Genomic DNA, 20693 nt, shown 5'->3' on the forward strand with positions numbered 1-20693 from the left:
CAACTTCCTGCATGGTACGATAGGGATGTGAGGAAAAGGAGAAACCCGGATGCTGGTGGTGATCCACACGAGCAGGAATGGCCTTACAGCTCAATAGAAAGACTTCTCTTCATTGCCTTGTTTATCCTTTCTCCTGGTGATCTTTCAGCCTGAAAACTTGCTTTACACATCTAAAGAGAAGGATACTGTACTCAAACTGACAGACTTCGGCTTCGCCAAAGAAACCACGGTACAAAATGCACTACAGACCCCTTGTTACACTCCTTATTATGTGGGTAAGTTATCCAAGACACGTTTCTTCTGAGTCTGCTATCCCTCCCTTGTAGTGGGGCAGCAGGAATGGATTGCAAATCTCCTGTGGAGGTAATACAAAAAGGAGGAACCCTGCAGAATTTTAAATGGAATTCAACCCAACCCAGACTTAGTCTGGTTCCAGTACAGTTAAGTCCTCCTGCTCTCTTCCTTGGTTACAGAGGAAACTGTCTTAATAGTGGATGAGAATGAGAAGCAAGAGAGAGGACGTGTTGCTTCTGATTACTGTGAAGTAATCCTGATGTTTCCTCTGTGGATTACGCAATAAAAGCCATAACTTGAACTCGGCTTTGTAACAGTTGGGTATTTTCTTGCAAAACTTCCCTTAACTAATGCAATAAAAGAGAAGAGAGAGAGCATTCCCCCAGCTGTAAAGCTTGTTAAAGCTGGCAAATGGAGGAACTGGCAATAAAAGACCAAAGCGACTTAAACACAGCTGAAATTTTACCTGCATTTTGTCCAAAGACAGAGAACTATGTAGCGACTGCCACATTACTCTGTCCTTTGTGCACTCTAAGAGTATTTCCCTTTTGGTCTTTGAGTTAAGTCATTCACCCTATGATATGACCAATGCTGTCAGCCCTTGGCATTTACTTTATTTTTTTTTTTATGATAGAATTAGTGATCGAATTTTAAGGAATTTATTCCTATATATTTTTATGCCTTTGTATTCCTATATAAACAGGCTGACATTTCCCTTCTCAACACCTTTTTGTAAACCAGCATGATTGCTCGTACACTTAAAGAATCATTTTCCTTACAAAGTCAACTCACTGCCAGTTCACCTGCCCCAAGGGAAAAAAAACAAAAACAACCTCCCCCCCCCCCCCCAAATCCCTTCTAAATGCATCTCTGTGTAATTTTTTTACTTAGTAAAGAATAAAGTGCTCTAGAGGGACTAACTGTAGTTGCTGGAGCCAAACATCCTCCACCTAGGTACTGTTCAAAATTTTTTCCCAGCTCTAGTAGGCCCTTTCTGTTCTGATTTCTGGAACATATGCTCCTATCACATTTAGTGCTGTGTCTCCCTGTACTCATTTAGCTGTAGCTCCTTCTGCTTTTTTACAGTCTTAGTAGTCTCTTGAGCAGAGAGATGCTAAGGTAAAGACTTGGGCATTTTGCCAGCTCCATTCCTCATCTTTAAAGCTACATAGTTGTGCTTAGGAACTTGTCATAGAAAAATACTACCCAGTTCCAGCAGTCAGCTGTATTTTTTAATACTTTCACTATCTGTTGTTTTAGTATCTGCTTCTTACAATATGATGGAGATGAAAGGCAATATCTAGTACTTTTAACTATTTAACTTCTTAACTGTGTTTTAATCTCTTCCTCAGCCCCAGAAGTCCTTGGTCCTGAGAAGTATGATAAATCATGTGACATGTGGTCTTTGGGGGTCATCACATATATTCTGTAAGTATTTGAAAAGAGGCCAGATGAACAAAAAAAGGAAAAATCTTCTATGCCTCCTTTCATTGCTGTAATAGTAACTCTTTTATGAAATTTACACTTACAATGAATTAGTCAGTAGTCATGCAATATGTAGAAAAATATAAACTCGTATGGGACTTCCTATGAAAGGACTTTCCTACTTAAAACTTTTTTTTTTTTGGTACACTTCTCTTTCAGCCTGTGTGGATTTCCTCCGTTCTACTCGAACACTGGACAAGCTATATCTCCAGGAATGAAAAGAAGAATTCGGATGGGGCAATATGGATTTCCCAATCCAGAATGGGCCGAAGTGTCAGAAGAAGGTACTGAGTACTCAGTGTCTGTGATGAGTTTTTGCACAGTGTGCTGCGATGAAGAAGACTTACATAAGAATGTTTCCAAAAACCTGTGTTATTTTTTTGTTTCCTTTTTTGAAATTTAAATGATTTTTTTGTAAGGTGATACAGAGATGGACTCAGAACTCAAATATTAGGTAACCTAACTGCTACAGGAGGTAAATGACTACTGAAAACCTTCTTTCAGATTGCATCTAGTGCTAGTGAAAGACCCAAATTAAGCCCTCTGCAAACAAAAGTCTTTAATCCCCAGAAAGGAGGCTGCCAGGGCAGCTACAATGCAAGCTGAGTCAGAAGAAAGGCAACTGTCTTCAGAACTCACTCAGTCTCTGCCCTCCTTGGTGATACAGCTTGTAAGGGGGTGGCAACTGTTCGTGCTGTTTCTGTGATGTGGAAACTTGCCAGCCAGCACTTAAATCAAGGTCAATAACTTATCAATTTATTTTGTGTAAGTCACGGACAAAAACTGCTGCTGCTCAGCTGTGACCTGGATGTATTCGAACTAGTGTCCTGAAAGTGGAGGCTTCTGTTGCCCTCTTATTCTGATATTGCTAGAAATATGTTGACACCTCGTTACTGTCTGTTGTTGAGCAACAAGTTATCAGTGCGTAATGCTGTGATTGGTGGCATTGTAGCCCCTCACTGTATCTCATAGCTGGGTGTACAGTACACACTACTGCACTTCAAGAGGAAAAATGTCATATTAAGAAGTTTCTGGCTTAATATTCTGTCTGTTTTGGGTCTTGTCTACACTACAGCTGTTATTAAAATGCTAGAGGAGCATTCACTTGGAAAATTTTTAGGGTTCCTTTTTATTTGCCTACGTGAAGATAGATGCTCTCAGCCTTTGAACCTGTTTAGGTTAGCTAGCTGTGCGCACTGTTCTAGGCTGACTGAACAGCTTCTGTAGTCAGGCTCTTTTTGTCTTCCCTTGTTTTGTTCAGTCCTGGTTTTCTTTTTACCCCCCCCCCCAATCATTTCTTCATTGTCTCATCTTTGGAGACTTCCACTAAATTCCCCAGCAACGTCCTGTAATCATGCTAAAGGGTTCTGGCCTTGGTTTCCTTCTGTTTCCTCATACTTTTTAGATTCTGGATAATTTCTGCTCTAAGCCTCCTTTACAACCGATCTCATCAAACTAAAGCCTCGACCTTTACCTCTGACAGCTCCTTACAAACCTGTAGTCATCTAACATTCAGTGTTGCTAAAACAGAGCTCTTATTCAGAAGTTTCTCTAGGTCCCCCCAAGCAAGTTATGCTCAAGTCTTTCAGAATAACACCCCTTAGATACAGTGTTCCCTGTCCATCCACATAGCTGAAACTCTTGTCCAAACTCTCATCTCGTATCTCAGTTACTTGGTACTTTTTTCTTTGGCTTTGGCAGATATATGTTCACAGCTGCTGCGAAGACTGTTTAATGCAATCCATTTCTTGGACTTTGTCATCCTTTTAGTGGCCTCTCTGTTGTCAAAGAGAAGTTTCTTGTCCTTGTTTGCAAGGCCTGTGCCAGTTTTTGTCTTCTGTCATTTCTAAAAACATCAGCTCATTCATTCATTCAGCCCATAATGTCAGGCTTGTTGCTATCATTTGGACAGGCGGCTTTCTGTTGCTATGTTTCTCTTCCTCTCAAGTTTTTGCTTTCAGAGCAGTGGTCTTGTGATGTAGACAGCATAGATAGAATCCCTAATCCTTTGTCTTTCCTTCCTACCTCTTTCCTTTTGGATGTTTTCATGTTCTGCCTCTTTAATAACCTCCCACGCTGTACATGGCTTCTTAACATGGGAACAGCAATAGGTAGGTGTCTTGAGTTCTGCAAAATTATCTTTCTTCATTCAGCAGGTCTTTGTGTTCTCAAGGTTATTTGGGAACGTAGTAGTAGACTACAATATGCCGTGTTGGTCCTGTTTTTCAGCCAAGCAGCTGATTCGCCATTTACTGAAGACTGACCCAACAGAGAGGATGACAATCTCTCAGTTTATGAATCACCCTTGGATTAACGTGAGTTTCGTACATTTTTTTTTTTAACAAGGGAGCAATATATTCTTACATACAGAACTTAGTGTAGCTGCACATAGCACAGCAGATTTCTGTTAATTTCTGATTTCTGTTAATAACATAATTAACTAAGTATGCCCTCAACAAAGGGATGTGTCTGCAAAATCAAAATTCTTCCTGGTGTTTCCAGAGGGGACACAAAGAGAAACACCCACAATATCATCCTTGCAAGCAGAAGCCAAATATAACTGTACCTTCTCTGAGCAGGCAGTCACTGTTGACTGCAGCACACACATGTGTTACTCCCTTTAGAAAAGTAAAAATAAACTATGCTTACTTCATCAATGTAGGATTTAGAGAGAGCGCTATTATTAGTGGTCTCAGGCACCAGTGTGCATAGCTGTGCTGTGTGAATTCAGAGTCTCGTGCTTAGCAGGTATTCTCAACCTTGGCAGAGTTCAGAAGCGCCTGTGGAAGCAGCAAGGGTTTCGGCTTAGTGCCCTGTGAGAGATTGCCGGATAAGGTTGTCCAGAGTGTATGGTCCCAGTTCAAGTTTCATTCTATGATTTGGTTTAGTTTTCTTTTCCTTACATACTGTCTTTGGAAAAAAAAAAAGACCTTTTTTCATAGTGGAACATTTACTAATTCTAACAGGAGACAAGATTCCCAGGTGTTGTCAGGGTCAGTTGAGTGCAGGAAGTTTCAGGGTATCATCTCGGCTCTGCAGATATCATTCGGAATAATAGCTTGTTTCTCACATACTTCTCACATTTATGTCTAAAAGGAGGCCAATTTTGTTTCTCACTACCCAAATAAACATCAGCCAGGAACAAAATCACTTGTACTGCAGAATGCCCTTTTCTCCCGTAGTGCTTTCTCTGTGCTGATCCTCAGAGGAAGGAGCAAAAACAGGGACATAACTAACAGTCAGCATTTCTATAATGTCTGTTGCTTGAGCACCTCACAACTCTCAGAAACGCACTGAAATGTAGCTGTGTAACATCCTGGTAAAGCAGATGCCTATCTCCATCTAGAACTGTGGAAGCTGAAAATGTAAGTTTACAGAGAATCTCTAAAATTGGAACAGAACCTGGGCAATTTCTCCAACTATTTTAAAAAAAATAAAACTGTAATTACTGATCAGAGTACATACCTACAGCATAACTGTTTGAAGACCAAGAAGGTGTTTCGGGAATTGGCAGGCGATGAATTTTACAGAACAAGTGCCTAATAGCTAAGGGAGCTACCACTTACAGCCATGCCTCTTGCTTGAAAGATACATAGAAGCAGTTAATAAGGAGGAGATCAGAGACAATGTCTATGGACCGTGCTGCACCGAAGAACCAAGCTAGCATACTGTAACTGGAAGAAAGCTCTAGGAGTGGCAGATTGGTCTTTTGGACGTACTGTTCTCGTGAGGCATTGGTGGGGAGGGGAAGGGAAAAAACAATATGGTAAATGTTTGAGTTCTTCCTTCTCTTTTCGCAAAGCCGTAAGTGAGATGGTAAATGGGGAGATGCTGCCCACAAGCAGCAGAGGACGTTCTTTGAGCTTCTCCTCCTTTTGTTTTCTTTTTCTTTTTCTTTTTTTTTTGATTGGGTGGATGGCAAAAGTACAGTGGCATATGCAAAATTTTTCCTTTGAGGTGAAGCACATAATCTTCTGATCAACTTGGAAGTAAGATTAATTCAAGAAGGAGTAGCTGACAGCAAGCAGGAGGGCACCTTAAATGCTTGCTCAGGGACACTACAAAAGCCTCTTCCCACCTATACTTTTCCAGAGGACACAGGAGCCATAGTTTCTGCTTCTCCTGTAACCACTGCAGAACTTGATACAGTACAGTGGTACTTTGAGCTCGGTGGAATATGAGCACTGCTTCAAATGCAATGCTTAATTTACAGTGGCGTATACAGGTATCTCTTTAGACTTTGTTCACATGCAGCTGCCTCTGGTGTGGAATACCACCACACAAGACAGCAAATTTGGATAGAAAGCATAAGGAGGATAGAATATCCAAGTGAAATTATGGTTTGAGTTATGGGAATTATGGGAAGAAATATCATTATTCTTGCTGAATTCAGCTAAGGAGCTGTCCTTTGGCCTTTAGAAATCATGCCTCATTCTAATTAAAAATGTCTACAGGTCTTCGTGATAGGTGAGCATAGATCTCAATTTTATGTCTTAGGTGGAAGAGCACCTCAAGCAATGCGTTGTCTTCTGAACTGTGCCAGGATACTGAATCCTTACTCTGAATAATAGTGTAATTTCTCCTTTTTGGCACATTTATGTTCTCATGAAATGGTAATTTCAGATAATGTGTGTGTGTGTGTAGAATATTTCTCCTAGTAAAAATGCTAGAAGAAAAAGGTCAAATTAACAGTTTTTAAGTGATGATTAATGAGTAATGAAATGATGGTTAAAAATACAAAATGGACATAAAAATATATACACCATGGAGTTATTGGTTGCACTGGAAGGGAGCAGAGTAAAGGAACTCAGCGCTTCCTCCTTTTGTTCTTTACACACGTTTTTATTGTATGGGGTCTATAGTCCTTTTCTGCCTCGTACAGGATAGGTCTATGTATTAGCTGGTGGGGGTGCTTGAAAGCATGAGTAATGGAGGCCAGTGAAGGACTTCAGGTAAGTTTTATGCCCACCATGCACCTGGAAGAGTAAGCAGTCACTTCCTAAGGGTGTTTTTGCAGAACATTTCTTTTCATGTTTTATCCTCTTCCCCAGAGATCCATGGCAGTGCCACCAACTCCTCTTCATACTGCGCGGGTGTTGCAAGAGGATAAAGACCACTGGGATGAGGTTAAGGTGAGTCAGTCATACTGGGGGTTTCCTGGGGTCAAATCTGATGAGACAGTAGAGGGGCTGTTTCTCTGTGGATACTTATTTCCCTTGGAGATTTTGACTATTTTAAGTGGAAACATGTTAACCAAAGGAAGCTTCAGACCTGGTTAGGACAGCAGTGTGTATGATAACTACAAAAAGGAAGAATGCTATCTGAGCCTCTTTTGGCAGCCTTGCAGCCATGCAGAATATCAATAAATAAAATAGTTACAATTAAAGGTATTAATGATGCTACCTGATGAACCACTGTATGTAACCACGTAAGAGAAGGGACAGTGCGAGGGAGTTTGGAGACTGTCATGCTGAAATGAAGGATAAAATGAAAATGTAGGGGGACAGAGTGGGAGGATTAGGCTGCATTCAGCTTTTTAATCTGTTCTTGTATTGTAAAAGAACATAAAACAACCTTAGCCTTGTCTTGCTCTGACAGTCACAGGGGCAGGGGGGAAAGGAAAAATGTATCTATCTTTCCTTTAATCTAGCCAGGTGCTTCACCTACTGTTTGTACTGATGACAGTAGAATGCTTCCTGCAAAGTGAAAGTACAGAGTAGACTAAAAGTCATTTGCAAACCTTAACTCTTTCCTGTTGGCCTTTATCAGATTGACATGTTTTTTGTAACTAATTTTGAATTTTCTGCACTTTGCATGTTGATATTTGCAACTTTACTGTAATGTATTCTATTGAGACACTGATTTCATTTTAAATTGCTGATGTGTAGTGTCAACTGTTAAACTATGTTATTAAAAAAAAAAAAAAAAAAAAAAAAAAAAAAAAAAAAGAAAAAGGACCTGGACAACATTTGCTTCTCAAGTCAAAGGGGTCATAAAAATATTTTCACTTAGTCTTCTTCATTTCAACATTTTTGAGAACCTTTTATGTTTTTGCTTTGTATAGGTTCCAAAGATACTCCCTTGGCCATTGGCATTCCAATAGTATTTTAATCTTTATTTCCTTCTGTGGACTAATCTTTCAGAATATCTAAATTCTTAGACATTCACTTAAGCAGATTTTTGCTCCTAACCTTACTAAATGTTTAAGATTTGCCTGTGCTTGATTTTTAATTCAAAATAAGGAGGAGTGCAAGAGCATACTTTTAAATAACTGTGTAGACTCTTTATTCTAGTTCCTGCTAACCTACTTTGGTAACAGAACAAGGGAAGCTGCACTCTGACTGCTGTAAGAGGCCCAGATTCAGTAGCAGCCAGGAAGAAATGCCGGGCACAGGGACACGGTGGAATTTAGGCCAGCTGAGTGTGGTCCTGGCTGCTCACATGCGATGCACTTTGTGAATAGCCTTTCCTGAATGAGTCCGTGAGTAGAACGAAGCCTTTAGTCATAGTCCAGTGCAAGAGAAAGGGCTCAGCTATTTCTGGTCGTAGCCTAACAGAGGGTTGCATTCTGAACGTTCATCTCTTGGCGATAATACGGAGTGGCTGTGTTGTCTATCCCTCGGGGTTTTCAATAAATTGTTTTCTTGATTTCAGGAGGAGATGACCAGCGCTTTGGCTACCATGAGGGTGGACTATGATCAGGTGAAAATTAAAGACTTGAAAACATCCAACAACCGCCTCCTGAACAAACGCCGGAAGAAGCAAAAGCAGGCAGGCACCTCTTCTGCAGCCCCAGGGTGCAATAACCAGTGAGAAGAGAAGCCAAGGACCTGTGGGTGGAGGGTAAAAGCTAAAAGGAGTGATTTACAGTGATTATGATCAGTTCAGTCCGTACAACAAAGGCCATGGCACTGAGACAGTGAAGAAGCTATCCTGCAAAAAGGGGGCAGTGTGAAAAATTACGTTTTTATGACTTGAATCAGGGCTTTGCTTTAAAGGCTAATTTATATGACATGATTCTGTTGCGTATTGCTAGGGAAGATACAACAATACCAGAAATGTTTGTGTTTTGGCTTTAACTGTATTGAAGGAAAGGAACAAAGAGGAGGCAGCCTCAGTTTATTAGTGCACTGAGGCTTTAACAGCCATCTACAAAAGTGACTTCTGCAGCCATTTTAAGCTTGGGAGTGGAAAAATGCCAGGTGTTCTGCTAGAAGGGTCTTAGGAGCTCAGACGTGAGCATTGGGTAAGGAGGAAGGAAATGTCACTGCTCTTTACAAAAATAGCACAGGTGCAGCTCTACTTTGGATGTATGTGATTAGCATTTCATGCTAGAATTGGTAAGAATAGTCAATAGTTCCAAACTTACCTCCTGTAGTTACAGAATGTGACCTAAACAGTGAACAACAGTTATTGCTGCTGTATGGAAAAATCCATGCGTTTGCATTTTCATAAAGTCTTCATGTGGTCTTATGTGAAGAGCTGATTGGTCACATTTAATAACTTGTTCATTTTATAAACTGTAACCATGATGTTATATCTGTGCCACTGTCAGATCCTTCCCTTGTAACATTTTTAATTTAAACAGTACTTTTTATATAAAGAGTTTTAATTAGGATTTAATTAGTCAGAAGTACCCTGCAGAGAATGTCGCTGTTCATCTTGGATCCACAGCCTTTAGGGCATGCAACTGGACATGCAGTTGTATACTGGAGACTGTTCTTGAAGAGAGACTTCTGAAGTTCGAGAAGAAATGGCAAGTGTGTGTCCTGTGAATGGGCCCCGCTGTCTGGCAGCATCCCTTCTGGTGATTACCTCCAGATCCTATGCCTGAAGAGTGCTACTCGTAGAAGTTTTGGGGGGCTGGGGTGTTTTGTTTCTTGGAGGGCAGCAAGAGGAGGGTTACTAATTTATTTGCAGTGTTGTGACTGTGCTTCTGAATCCAAAAAATTCTGCCATCTAAGGGGAGGTTGCCTACAACGATATCATTTTTTGCTCTTCTAATCTAAACATCTGATTTACAGTATCCTGGCCATGGTTTGCTATCTTGTTTTACCTCTATGATCAAAATATTTCCTCTTGCTATGCATTTTGTTTTGTTTTTGTTAACTGAGATGAAGCAAATATTTGTGAAAGTATTATGAGAGTCTGGGATGAAAGTTAAGCGCTTCCAGTGATGCAGATAAAAGCTTCTTTGTGGTAGGCACACCGAGTACTTCATGGGTTAACAGGTTCAGAAGAATGTTAAAAAGAAAAACAAGGCTCCAGAAAGGATCCAGATCTTCTAATCTGACTGGAGACTCTGAAAGCCACATTGAGCTTGTTACTTCCACCAAAGATCTGTTTGAGGCTTTGGACCTTGTCTGGTCCTATCTTTCAGCCTTTTCTGGTCTCCTGTTTGGACCTTGTCTTACCCCATCTTTAAAGCACTGGACAAGACCTACATTCTTCTTTGTAAATAGTCCTAGGATTTTGTAAACCGATTTTAATAAATCATGTTCCAGCATTCCTTCTTCCTGTCATCCCTGTTGAGGTTGAGATGTTGCAGAGTTGTATTGCTTTGCAAGGTACATCTGTGTTTAAGGTGAGGGGGAAGAGAAGAAGGAAAGTTTTTAATGATGTTTACACTCAAAGGCTGCCCAACTTTGACTTTTTTTTTTTTTTTTTTTTTTTTTTAAGTTCTCAAGGCTTTGTTTATAGATCTCAATCTCTGCAAGGATGAACATGAAATATTTTTTAAATTTATCTAGATACTGCCAGAGCGATGCACAAAGGCTCAGCACCAGCGTGTTCCTGCCCCCGTAGGGTAGGACATTCCCATCGCATTAAATCCAGACTAATGGTTTTGCGTTCCGTCCTGCAGCGACCGCGTCGGCGAACGCTGCGGAGCGCCGCGGGAAGCCGAGGAAGGCAGGGCCCGGAAGAGCGCGCAGTGCTGCTCGGAGCACGGCCAGGAGCAGGGCCTCGTGCTGCGCCGCCAGGAGAAAGGCCGCCGTCCTGCTGCGGCGTGTGTGTGTGTACATATATAGATAGATAGATAGATATAGACACACACGTACATATACATATATATATGTGCAGATCCGTTACAGCTGGTGCGCGGCTGCGGGGGTGCAGCCGGGCGCGGCCGCGCTCCGCGGTTGCGGCGCCACCTACCGGCCGCGGCGCCGCGCAGCGCCCGGCGGCGGCTGCCCGCAGCCTGCGCCGCTTTCCCGGCCGCGCCGAGGCCGGGCAGGGAAGAGCTTCGGAAGTACCAGTGCCTGGCATCAACCTCAAACTCACTGCCCCGGGCTCCTGCGGCGTTTTTTGGGGGGGGGGGCGGTTCTTGCAGCACCTTGCAGGGCGTGATGGCGAGCGGCACCCGGTGGGTGCTGGCCGCGGCACAGGTTGGCAAGAGATGCGGCTTTCCGAGGTGCCTGCCGTCACGCGGGCTGTGGAGAGCGCTGGCGTGTTCATCATGGTGTTTGGCTGTCGCCTCTTCCCCCAGCCATTGCAGATCTCCCACGCAGTATGGTAGTTGCCTTAGACACTGCTGCTCGGAGCCCAAATTTATGGCCTGCCCTTAAAAAGGGTAAGACTATTATAAAATGGATTATTCACTTGCATATTCAGCAGCCGTATAGTGATAAAGAGCTGGGAAGGGCGAGACAAAATGAATGGTCAATAGAGAAGGCTTCGACAAAGTGTGGATTCGAAGGTCTGTTTACTTCCATAGGAGAAGCAGCAGAAGGGCTCTGCGCCGTTCCCCAGCCCTTTTCCCAACTGCCACATATGGGCTGCTGCCTTCCCCCACGTGCCTTGGCGGCGCTCGCTCGCTCATGTGCGCTTTCCCTCCCGCACACGCGCAAACGTGGGTAGCGTTTCACCCTCGCGCCGCTCCTTGACTCGCCCCCGGGGCCGCGCGCTGCGTACGAGGAGCTTCCGTGCCGCGGAGCCAGGCAGACCTGGCGCCAGTGGCGCACTCTTGGCCCGCTTTCGCCCGCTGCATTCCGCCAGACCCCGGCGTGCCGGCTTGGGAGTGCTTCTCTCCGACCGCTCCGCTGCCTGGGGTCTGGAGGCCCAGTTACGAAGCAGCTTCCGACTCGCCTGGTGCGAGCTGTAACGAGAGTGCTACAGACTCCGTCTGATCTACTTTCTTGTCCTCTTTTCCGTTCAGACTTTATTCAGTCCGTGTTTAGACAAAGGCGCCTTTGAGAAGAGCTGCAGTGAGCAGGAGGGAACTGAAGCCTTTACATATTTGCATGTAATCATAAGTATATGCCAGGCTTTAAACTGGCGTTAACAATAGGGAGCAGGGGTTAATCTACGCTCAACTGCTTGCAGAGAGCCTAAGTAGAAGGAGAAAGAGGAAGCAAACTTTGCAGCAAAAGCATACTTGTTAAAGGCAAAAATATTGTTAAAAAGTTATTGCAAGCTGACAAGCAATATGAGATGCATTTTACTTTAGGTAGGTACTTAAACACATCTCATCTCTGGAAAACTCTGGTTAGAGCAATCCTAGCTTTAAAAAAAAAAAAAATTGCTGGAGAAACATTTCCTTGAAAGCTGTGTACCGGCTAGGAAAGCTCTTTGAGTACTAACTGCGGTTTGAAAATAGGAATTTTCTTCAGGCTGAGAGGTTAGAAGAAGTTAATGGGGCAAAGGGAGTAGAAAATGGAAATAGTATGTCATACTGAAAAATATGACAGGAAATGTCTGCTCTTGTATTACACTGCAATTCATTTTTTTGCTGCAGGTGCTGCCTCTGTACTGACCTAGCAGGGTAGAGTCAGCTTTTTATTAGAGCCTTATTTACCGCTGGAAGAGGAAGATGTTCTGCGCCCTAGAGAAACGTGGAAGCTCAGCAAGATCAGCCCTGTGACTATAGGTGAATCTGTGTCTTGATAAATCCGTAAGCGATGCCTAGTATTAACATTTCTCCGGAAGATCCAACCTCGCGCGTGCAGGAGGTGCCACGATCTCAGAGGTCTGCTCTGACCACGCAACGGCGCAGAGGCAGCGGCGCCGGCAGGTTTCCCCGGAGCACGTGGCAGCGCAGGGGGAAGCAGTCGTTGAAGCATAGTGCAGCGGTTTTAGCTTCCAGGAGCAGAAAGAGCCAAAATGCAGCTTTCAAACAGTTGGAGGTGACATGAAGGACCAGACTATTTTGTCTGAGGAGGAGTGGTACTTAAAGGTAGTGTAAAAGGATCTTGACCTTGCATCAGTTCAGCTTCTAAACCCAATGATAACCATACTGCATGGGGCTACAGGGTCCAAATTACCTGTAAAGTCTCTGCTGCTTGGGCAGCGTAGTTTTCTACTCTTAGCCTCTAAAATATACTTACTTGGTTCATGGCTGCAAACCCTTTAGCATTCTTGATGCTGGGGCTGCACTGAAGTGAAATAATTCAAAAGAGGAGGAGGCCCACCATTTTCTTCCACTTTAAGCTTCTAAAATTATTTTTGTTGAGTTTTACTGCATTCAGATTAGTTACAGGTATTGCCAGTGTGGCAACTGCTTCTTATCACCCCCTTTTTCTTCATTAACAAGGAGTTTAAGAGCTTTTTTCTTTTTTAAGAGAGGGGTGGAAGGAGCTTTTTTGGGGGGAGGGGCTTAGGAGTTTAATTCAGATTTTTGAAATTAAATAGCATTGCTAAATTAAATAACAATTTTGCCTAATATTCTTCTGAAACTTCCAGGCTAATCCGTTTGGGAAACTTGGAAGAATGTTCTCAAGAGACATTTCTTACTGCTTAGCTACTGAAACACCTGCTAAAGCCAAGCTCTTTAAAAAACTGAAAATTATTTAAATGTGAAAAAGAGTGGGTTGATCTGGAAAAGAAACTTCTCAAAAGACTAAAATTAGAATGGAATGTGTTAGAAGAGAAATACTGCTGGGGGAGGAGGATTCAGGTTGTTAAAATAAAAATGCTACTGCTTCGGTAATGATTAAGGAAATTCTGGTCAGGGTAATAGCTGCTGCTTCAACCCAGAGCATTTTTCTGAATTCAGAAAAAATTAAGTTTCCCTAAAGATGGATATACAACTAATACTTCTTTTTTTTTTTTTTTTTTTTTTTTTTTTTTTTTGCTGGGGTAATCTAAAGTAATGCTGAGTTTGATATTTATAAATGAGACTTTTGAATAAATGCTGTTAGTATACCAAATAAATGGCTCTTTTGTAGGAGCAGCTGACAACTGAACAAATGTATTTTGCTGATTAAGTTCTGCTCTCTCATAGTTGTCTGAATGATCTCCCCTTTTGCTTGCGAAAAGGAGACACCTGAAAAGGTGAAGCTAACTTTGTTTTGCTTTCAGAGATTTTGCATTTCTGTCTTGCAGCTCATCACTGTGTATGACTTTTGTCTTGCGTAAAACCCGAAATAGTTGTCTCCAGGCTAACATGCTCCATGATGCAAACTCCTCTTCTGTTTTGGCTCAGTTGCAGTTTTACTACCTCTTCTCTCTCTTCTGAACCTCTTGTAGCAGTTTAAAGTGTTGGAAGATCTTCAAGGAATCCCACTACCTGGCAAGAACAAGAATCCACATTGTATGTAATATGGTAAGGAGGAGAAACACAAGCAGTGGGGAACAGTAGGAAAAATGTCCCTGTGCTATGCAAAACTGTAATTCTGCTACAACATGACTCTTGCACCATTAGAGGCAATGGAAAAAAACCTCACAGGGAAATGAGCCTGGCTAGAACATAGCATTTTTTCTGCCCATTTGAGAACGGATGCTGAGTGTACTCTTAAGCACTTACAAGTGCCTCCTTTGGAGGTAACCCAGCAGTTTGCTGGTCTTCAGAGTCGTGGGAGTCCCGTTCGCGATGGTGTGGCACGCAGCCCAGCTGTGCTCCCGTGCCACGGAGAATTCCTTCAGAGGTTGGAGTGCCTTCTCCAGCTGTGGGTGGAAGTGGTGCCACCAGCCCTTCCAGCTCCTGCGTGGAATAGTCTAAACTTGGGGGTAGGGGGGGTTAAGCTTTATTCAGGATAAACGTGTTTCATTTTCTTAGGAAAATCTCGTATTTTAAAATCCCTTTTCCTGTGGGATTGTAACTTTTTTCAGTCAGCTCTTTCAATTACCATTTTAGGGTCATAAAATTGTTATTCCAAAAATTGCTTGATGTTGCTCGTGCATTTTCCAATTGATGAGTTGCCACTTACAGAAGAAATACTTTTATTTTCCTCTTCTAGCTTTTAAGTCTATGTGTAGAATACTTCATTTTACGACAAAGAATAAAATGAGATGGACTAATAGTCTGCCTTTTAACTCCTATGATTTCCTTTTCCTTCTTCATTTTGTCACTCTGTTATATTTTACGCTGCTTGGGATTCATGGGTACTTTTTGTGGAATTACTTGACTGCAGTATTTCACTTTTTTCTCTAAACATAAAAAAAAATCCTGTAGAAGCTTTTTGCTCTGGAATATGTTAAATCTGAGGAGTAGGAAGGAATTGAATTTCCTGATTTAAAGTGACTCAGCGAGGTCTACCTCCTTATTACATAAGAGATTGTCTGCATCCAGCTGTAACCCAGGCTGGCACTAGATTGAGCCATCAAATGTTTTTTAGATGAATTTGTCATTCTTGCACAAAGTCATTTTCTAATCTACTTTTTGAAGAACGATGGATAATAATCATTAACTCTAGAAGAACCCAACTGTCATAAGGCATCTAGTACTATCACTACAGACCTCCTCCATGTCGGATTATCACAATTATATGCTTGGTTGACAGGGATCTTGTGATAATAAGAGATTCCTTTAGTTTGTTAATATTGTTTGCTTTCAAAGCTTAGGTACAGTCATCTTCCTCCAACCTTCTTTCCATTCTTCCAATTTGACATAGTGTTGCTTTTTTTCTATATGAAATCTAAGTAGTTCTGTACTGAGCAAACTCATTTTATAGCATTTTTTTAAGGTTGGAACTTTTTTGTGTAGTACTCCTGAAATCATGCATTTCCCTTTGAGGTAGGTTTTGTTCTCAACATCAGAAAACTATTTCCACTGAAGACTTAGAAAGGAAGTTGATGTTTGTACTATGTATGATTAAATATGTTAAACTAATAATATGGAAGAATCTAATTAGTCTTACCCAGGCAACTGAAAACCTTGAGCTTGCTTGATTAGAATTAACTACTCCATGTCTGAAAGGAGAAATTTAATTTAAATTTCTATTAATCAAAAATAGCATTCTGCCAATGTGTTTTTTTTAACAGCACACTAGTCTTCTGGATTTGCATGTCAAAGATTTCTGTGTCAGGACTGATTTTATGGGCTTACATCTTTAAGGCTACATGTCCTAAAATACATGAACGTTTTTCAAGGATAGTGGCTCAAATACTTTCAATTTAGAAGTACAAATTGAAGATATATATGCATGTATAGAAATATATTCTGGTGTGAAGAATTCTATACTGAAACCTCACTGCTTGTAAATGTTGCATTGTTTCATGTCTTTCTATTATTTCTTTCCCTCCAGCCACTGGCCATTGCACAGCCCAAGAAGGGGAGGAGAGGAGCACTGGGGAAGAGATTTTGCTCTATCTGCCTTATTCTACACGTGCAAGTGAGGCAGGGCAAAGCAGCTAAAGGCACACAGAGAGAGTTGTCTATCTGTGCATGTTGCTTAGTACCTGTACGTCCGCTCTATAGAAGATTAAAGTTTTGCAGGGAGCTGCCTGGCCAATAGTGCCCCATCATCCTTTCCGTGCGAGCTGCCCCAGTGCCAGCAGGCGCGTGTTGGAGGAGAGAAGGTGGTAGCACGGGATGAAACGCTGCCCTGTGACATTGATGGTGAGTAGGAGCGAGCAGTATGTGTGCTGCGAGGCTGGACCGATCATACTCGCGGCATCTGGGTGCAAGAACTTGCTTCTCCAGCCAGGCTTACTGAGACAGCCCTCCCCACACACGCCCTGCGGAGCCCGAGGCAGGTGAGCAGGAAAAAAACATCTTCGATAGAGCCGTGCTGCTGTCCCAGTATATGGTGGGAGCACGCTGAGCTGGCTGGCAGGAACAACGAAGGGAAGCAATCGAGGAATGGCCAAATGTTGAATTAAGTGTCCTGCTGGATGGTAGGTTCGGTGAGCTCGGGGGCTGAACGTTAGCTGTCTTCGGCAGAGAACTCCATAGATCCTCTTTGAAAAGGGATCAGAGAGGAATGTGTTCTGTGTGTTCGTGTGTGTGTTAATGTGTTCATAGTATACTGAATGTTATTCAGCGTGCTTTCTGTGTGCATTACGTGATGATTTTATCAAGAAACCAAGCAGTATTCTTTCCTGTAAGTTGACAGGGAATTATTAAGCACCTTAGGGTGTTTCACATAAGAATCCTAAAGTTTAACCCCATGTAATGTTTTCAGACAAGGCGAGAAAAGATTAAGGTGTGCCTGTGAGTCAGGAAAGAGTTAGGATGAAGCATGGGCTGCACGGAGCTTTGGTTTCTCTGTGTCCGTTTCTGCACCAGTGTCAGACCTAGCAGCAGCAGAGCAGCAAGGGAGAGTAGAACCCAGATTTCCATAATGGCAGAAATTAGACCTTGAATTCCTTTCATTCCTCCATTGGAGGGCAAGCGGAGGCTTCAGCAATTTGTTCCTCATTCAGTCCTTCCTCCTCTGTTTTTATTCTTGTCACTACGCATAGGCCCACTCTGCCAGCTATGAAATTTATAAAGGGAGACTAGGACGTTGCAGACCATATCTGTGATAAATGAGCAGCCCAAGCTGTGCAGACACAGTGAGCTCCAAAACCTGAGCGTACGCTGTGTTCCAGCACCGTGTGTATGAGGGAGTTTTGACCTTACGTAGCTGGGGGCCAGAGCCTGTGTCCAGCACCAGAACTCTGTCTGGGGCTTCTCCTAGTCATTGTTTTATTTATTTATTTTATAGGAAAGGTGCAGCCCTGTAAAGATTCCTTTGCTCTTCTTTTTAGCCTCTCTGTATGTGCCGTTGCACTGTTTCCCTGGACAGTTATCTTGGCAGGGTGCTTGGGCATGAGCATCTTCTGACGCCGGGGTGTAATCAGAGGCAGACCCGGGCAGCAGCTATTGACAGAGGAGATGATGTCCTTTTGAATGTCCCCAATTAGGATAATTCTGGTTTTTTAGCTGTTCATTCATTAGCAGAGAAGTAAATAGCGCAGACAGAAGGTTGTGAGGCAGTGTTTATTCACTTGTTTTCCAGCCTTCTCTCTGGATTAATGAAGTGACTCATAGGCAGTAATAACATGTTGGGGGTGGGGGGAGAGATCAAACCAAAACTGTAGGTGGGATGTGTGAGGCCAAATCTTTTTGTCAGGACACCTAAAACTCACCATACCTACATACATGTCTTGATCCTTTTTATTACATGTAGAGGATGGATCTGCTGTGAAGATAGCCAAAACCCCCAAGGCAAAAGGATCCAGTGACATCTAGTAAGTGCAAGTTGCTTTCGATCCGTGTGCAAGAAAAGGATAACTGGTGAGAGTGTGGGACTGTGCAATTGCTTCTGAATGGCTCTGTGAAAAATTACTCGGAAGTATTTTCCTCCCTTCCCTCTTCCCTTGACAAAGAGGAGGAAAGTGCCTCAGCTGGGTGAGTGCTGCCTGTTGTCTCTCTGCCTCTGTGCACCTCCAAACATGTTCTCCGTGAGTTCTCTAAAATGCCCGTGTCATACCCGTGCTCCAACCCTTGCCAGTCCTGCAAAATGCTCCAGGTAGAATAGTGAGGTATTTGAGTCCTTACTGACGTTTGAGAATCTGGAGCTGGAAGACTTGGAAAGGTTGCATGAGGAATTTTGGGCAAAGAGGTAAACTGAACCCAAGACTAGATACCACGGTTGCACTTTAAACACGGGGCCATCGGTGCTCTCTACAATAACCCCCCTCAACAAACCCCCGTCCGTCTTTTTGAGGATTGTGCATCTGCTTTTGAATCACATGCTAATACAAATACGTTTCCATAATAAAATCAGTGTGAGTGGCAGAGCACATCACTCACATGTTTAGTTGAACAGCAGGGTTTTTCAGCAAGGTTCAACAAACTGAAAGCGGAACAAGAGAGCAATAATTAGGAAATCCTGATAGGAATTAGTTATAACATATACTACCACGTGAGTCTAATGTGAGAAAAAAAATGAGAAGCAGCTATGTGATGTGTTCAGGTACAGAAAATATTACTGAGCATTTGCATGAAATTTGCAAAAAAATTTCTTCTATCTGTAATCTAAAAGGAAATAATATGTATAATGCAGTTGTACAGATCTCTCTGAATATGGCTATTTCTCTAGGAGAATACATATCCCACTAAAACCTATAACCATGAGCCAGCTCCTGCTCCTACAACTGCTTAATTCAAAAATTCTTTTAAAATTGGTATTTACCCATGATGTTCTCCTATTTATTTTTACTTTAGTTAAGATAGTTTTTATTGGTGGTTTCTGGATTATGCTTGATTTTGAGAGGAGCCAGCGCATCGGTGGTGGAGCTTTAAGCTGCACAAGGTAAAAAAATTGGGATGAAGCTGGAGAAGGAAGAGAAGCTTGTCAAAGCCTGTAGAGAAGGAGTGAGGATAATTAATCAGACAAATGGAGATGGAGAGCAGGTGTGCAGAGGGAGTAGTCTGATGGCGCAAAAAAACAGTGGAATGAAAATGGATGTCAGAAGAGGTGAGTCTGAGTTTTGCTTTGTTTTGGAAATGATAAATGCAGCAAGAAAAGTTTTCTCTCTCAGCTTGATCTTTTATTTTAAAAATATACTCTTAGAAACATGAATCAAAGCGGGAACTTTTTTTGAATAGTAGAGTGTTTGTTTAATATCAGTAAATAAATTCAATGTTGACCCTGTAAACAGTGGAAAATGAAGTCTCTTCACAAGCCTATAGATTCCAGTAAATGATTAAAATATTTAACATGAAGTAGTAACTTCTATAATAAGAGTAAAAAAGGAAATATATTAGAGGTGCTAAACAGGGAAGGGGAATGTAGGGCAAGGGCAAAACCAATGTTCCCTGATGTGTTTGTAAACAAAACATTGCAGTATTCAGGTCAGTACAGGAAGACAAAATGTGTGGTACATAAACCAAAGTCGCATTGAGTAAAGTTTCGTATGCAAGCAGACAGTCTAAGATCAATCCTCTCGTTTCTCTGTGCAGTGCAGGAGTGTCATCTACTTCTCCGGGGGTAAGAACATTGCAGGCCAAGCTAGAGATCATCAGAAATGGAAATTCGTTCAGTGCTCATGCAGCTGGTATTGCTTGTTGTTGGCAGAGAGGAAAGATGCTCTTTGATTCCCTAACTGGTTACTTGCAGTTCCTATACAGAGCTGCTAAGGAGTCTGTTGCTGTACTAAGGCTTTCCAGGTCCTGTCTGTATTTTTTCTCTTCTCTGGATGGTACTGAAGTATTTTCCTCCCAGTGCTATTTTGTTGCTCCCTGGAGGCCAGAAGAAAGGATGTGAACCTGCAGATGGTTTGCAGAGCAGATCAAGGGCATCGGCTTTCCTAGCTGATCAAAGTGGACGAGGTGGCCGAGTGGTGAAGGCGATGGACTGCTAATCCATTGTGCTCTGCACGCGTGGGTTCGAATCCCATCCTCGTCGGCAGCGCGGTGGCTTTTGAAACACAGGAAGTTCCACTAAAATGTAAGGAAGAACTTCCTCTCTGTGAGAGTGACAGAGTGCTGGAACAGGTTGCCCAGAGAGGTTGCGGAGTCTCCTTCTCTGGAGATGTTCAAAACCCACCTGGACGCAACCCTGTCTAATGTGCTCTAGGTGACCCTGCTCAAGACAGGGAGGTTGGACTAGGTGATCTCCAGAGGTCCCTTTCAACCTCAACCTTTCTGTGATCGAAAGGAAAAGTTTGGAGGGGTAATTTGGAATGAATAAAAGGAAAGACGGAGGAGGGAAACTTGAGAAATCCAAAGGCCACATCCCGAGAGCTTTGAGAGGTGCTTGTCTCTG

General features: G+C 42.5%; 1 protein-coding gene and 1 non-coding gene across 4 annotated transcripts in view; both read left to right on the plus strand.

Annotated features, from left to right (window-relative positions):
* The window catches only part of MAPKAPK3 (MAPK activated protein kinase 3), a 46824-nt gene extending 36539 nt beyond the window's left edge, over positions 1-10285 (plus strand). For all 3 annotated transcript variants that reach the window (XM_062585375.1, XM_062585374.1, XM_062585377.1), the window contains 6 exons: positions 149-275; positions 1647-1722; positions 1939-2063; positions 4009-4094; positions 6831-6911; positions 8434-10285. In XM_062585375.1, coding sequence (XP_062441359.1) covers positions 149-275; positions 1647-1722; positions 1939-2063; positions 4009-4094; positions 6831-6911; positions 8434-8592 — 654 coding nt within the window. In that variant the 3' untranslated portion in view covers positions 8593-10285. The remainder of the gene's footprint in view (positions 1-148; positions 276-1646; positions 1723-1938; positions 2064-4008; positions 4095-6830; positions 6912-8433) is intronic.
* Positions 10286-20251: 9966 nt separating this feature from the next.
* Positions 20252-20333, plus strand: TRNAS-GCU (transfer RNA serine (anticodon GCU)). Its single transcript has one exon. It is a non-coding gene; the product is annotated as a tRNA-Ser (tRNA).
* The last annotated feature ends 360 nt before the right edge of the window (positions 20334-20693 follow it).

This window comes from Rhea pennata, chromosome 12 (genome assembly GCF_028389875.1).
Source record: "Rhea pennata isolate bPtePen1 chromosome 12, bPtePen1.pri, whole genome shotgun sequence".
NCBI lineage: Eukaryota > Metazoa > Chordata > Aves > Rheiformes > Rheidae > Rhea > Rhea pennata.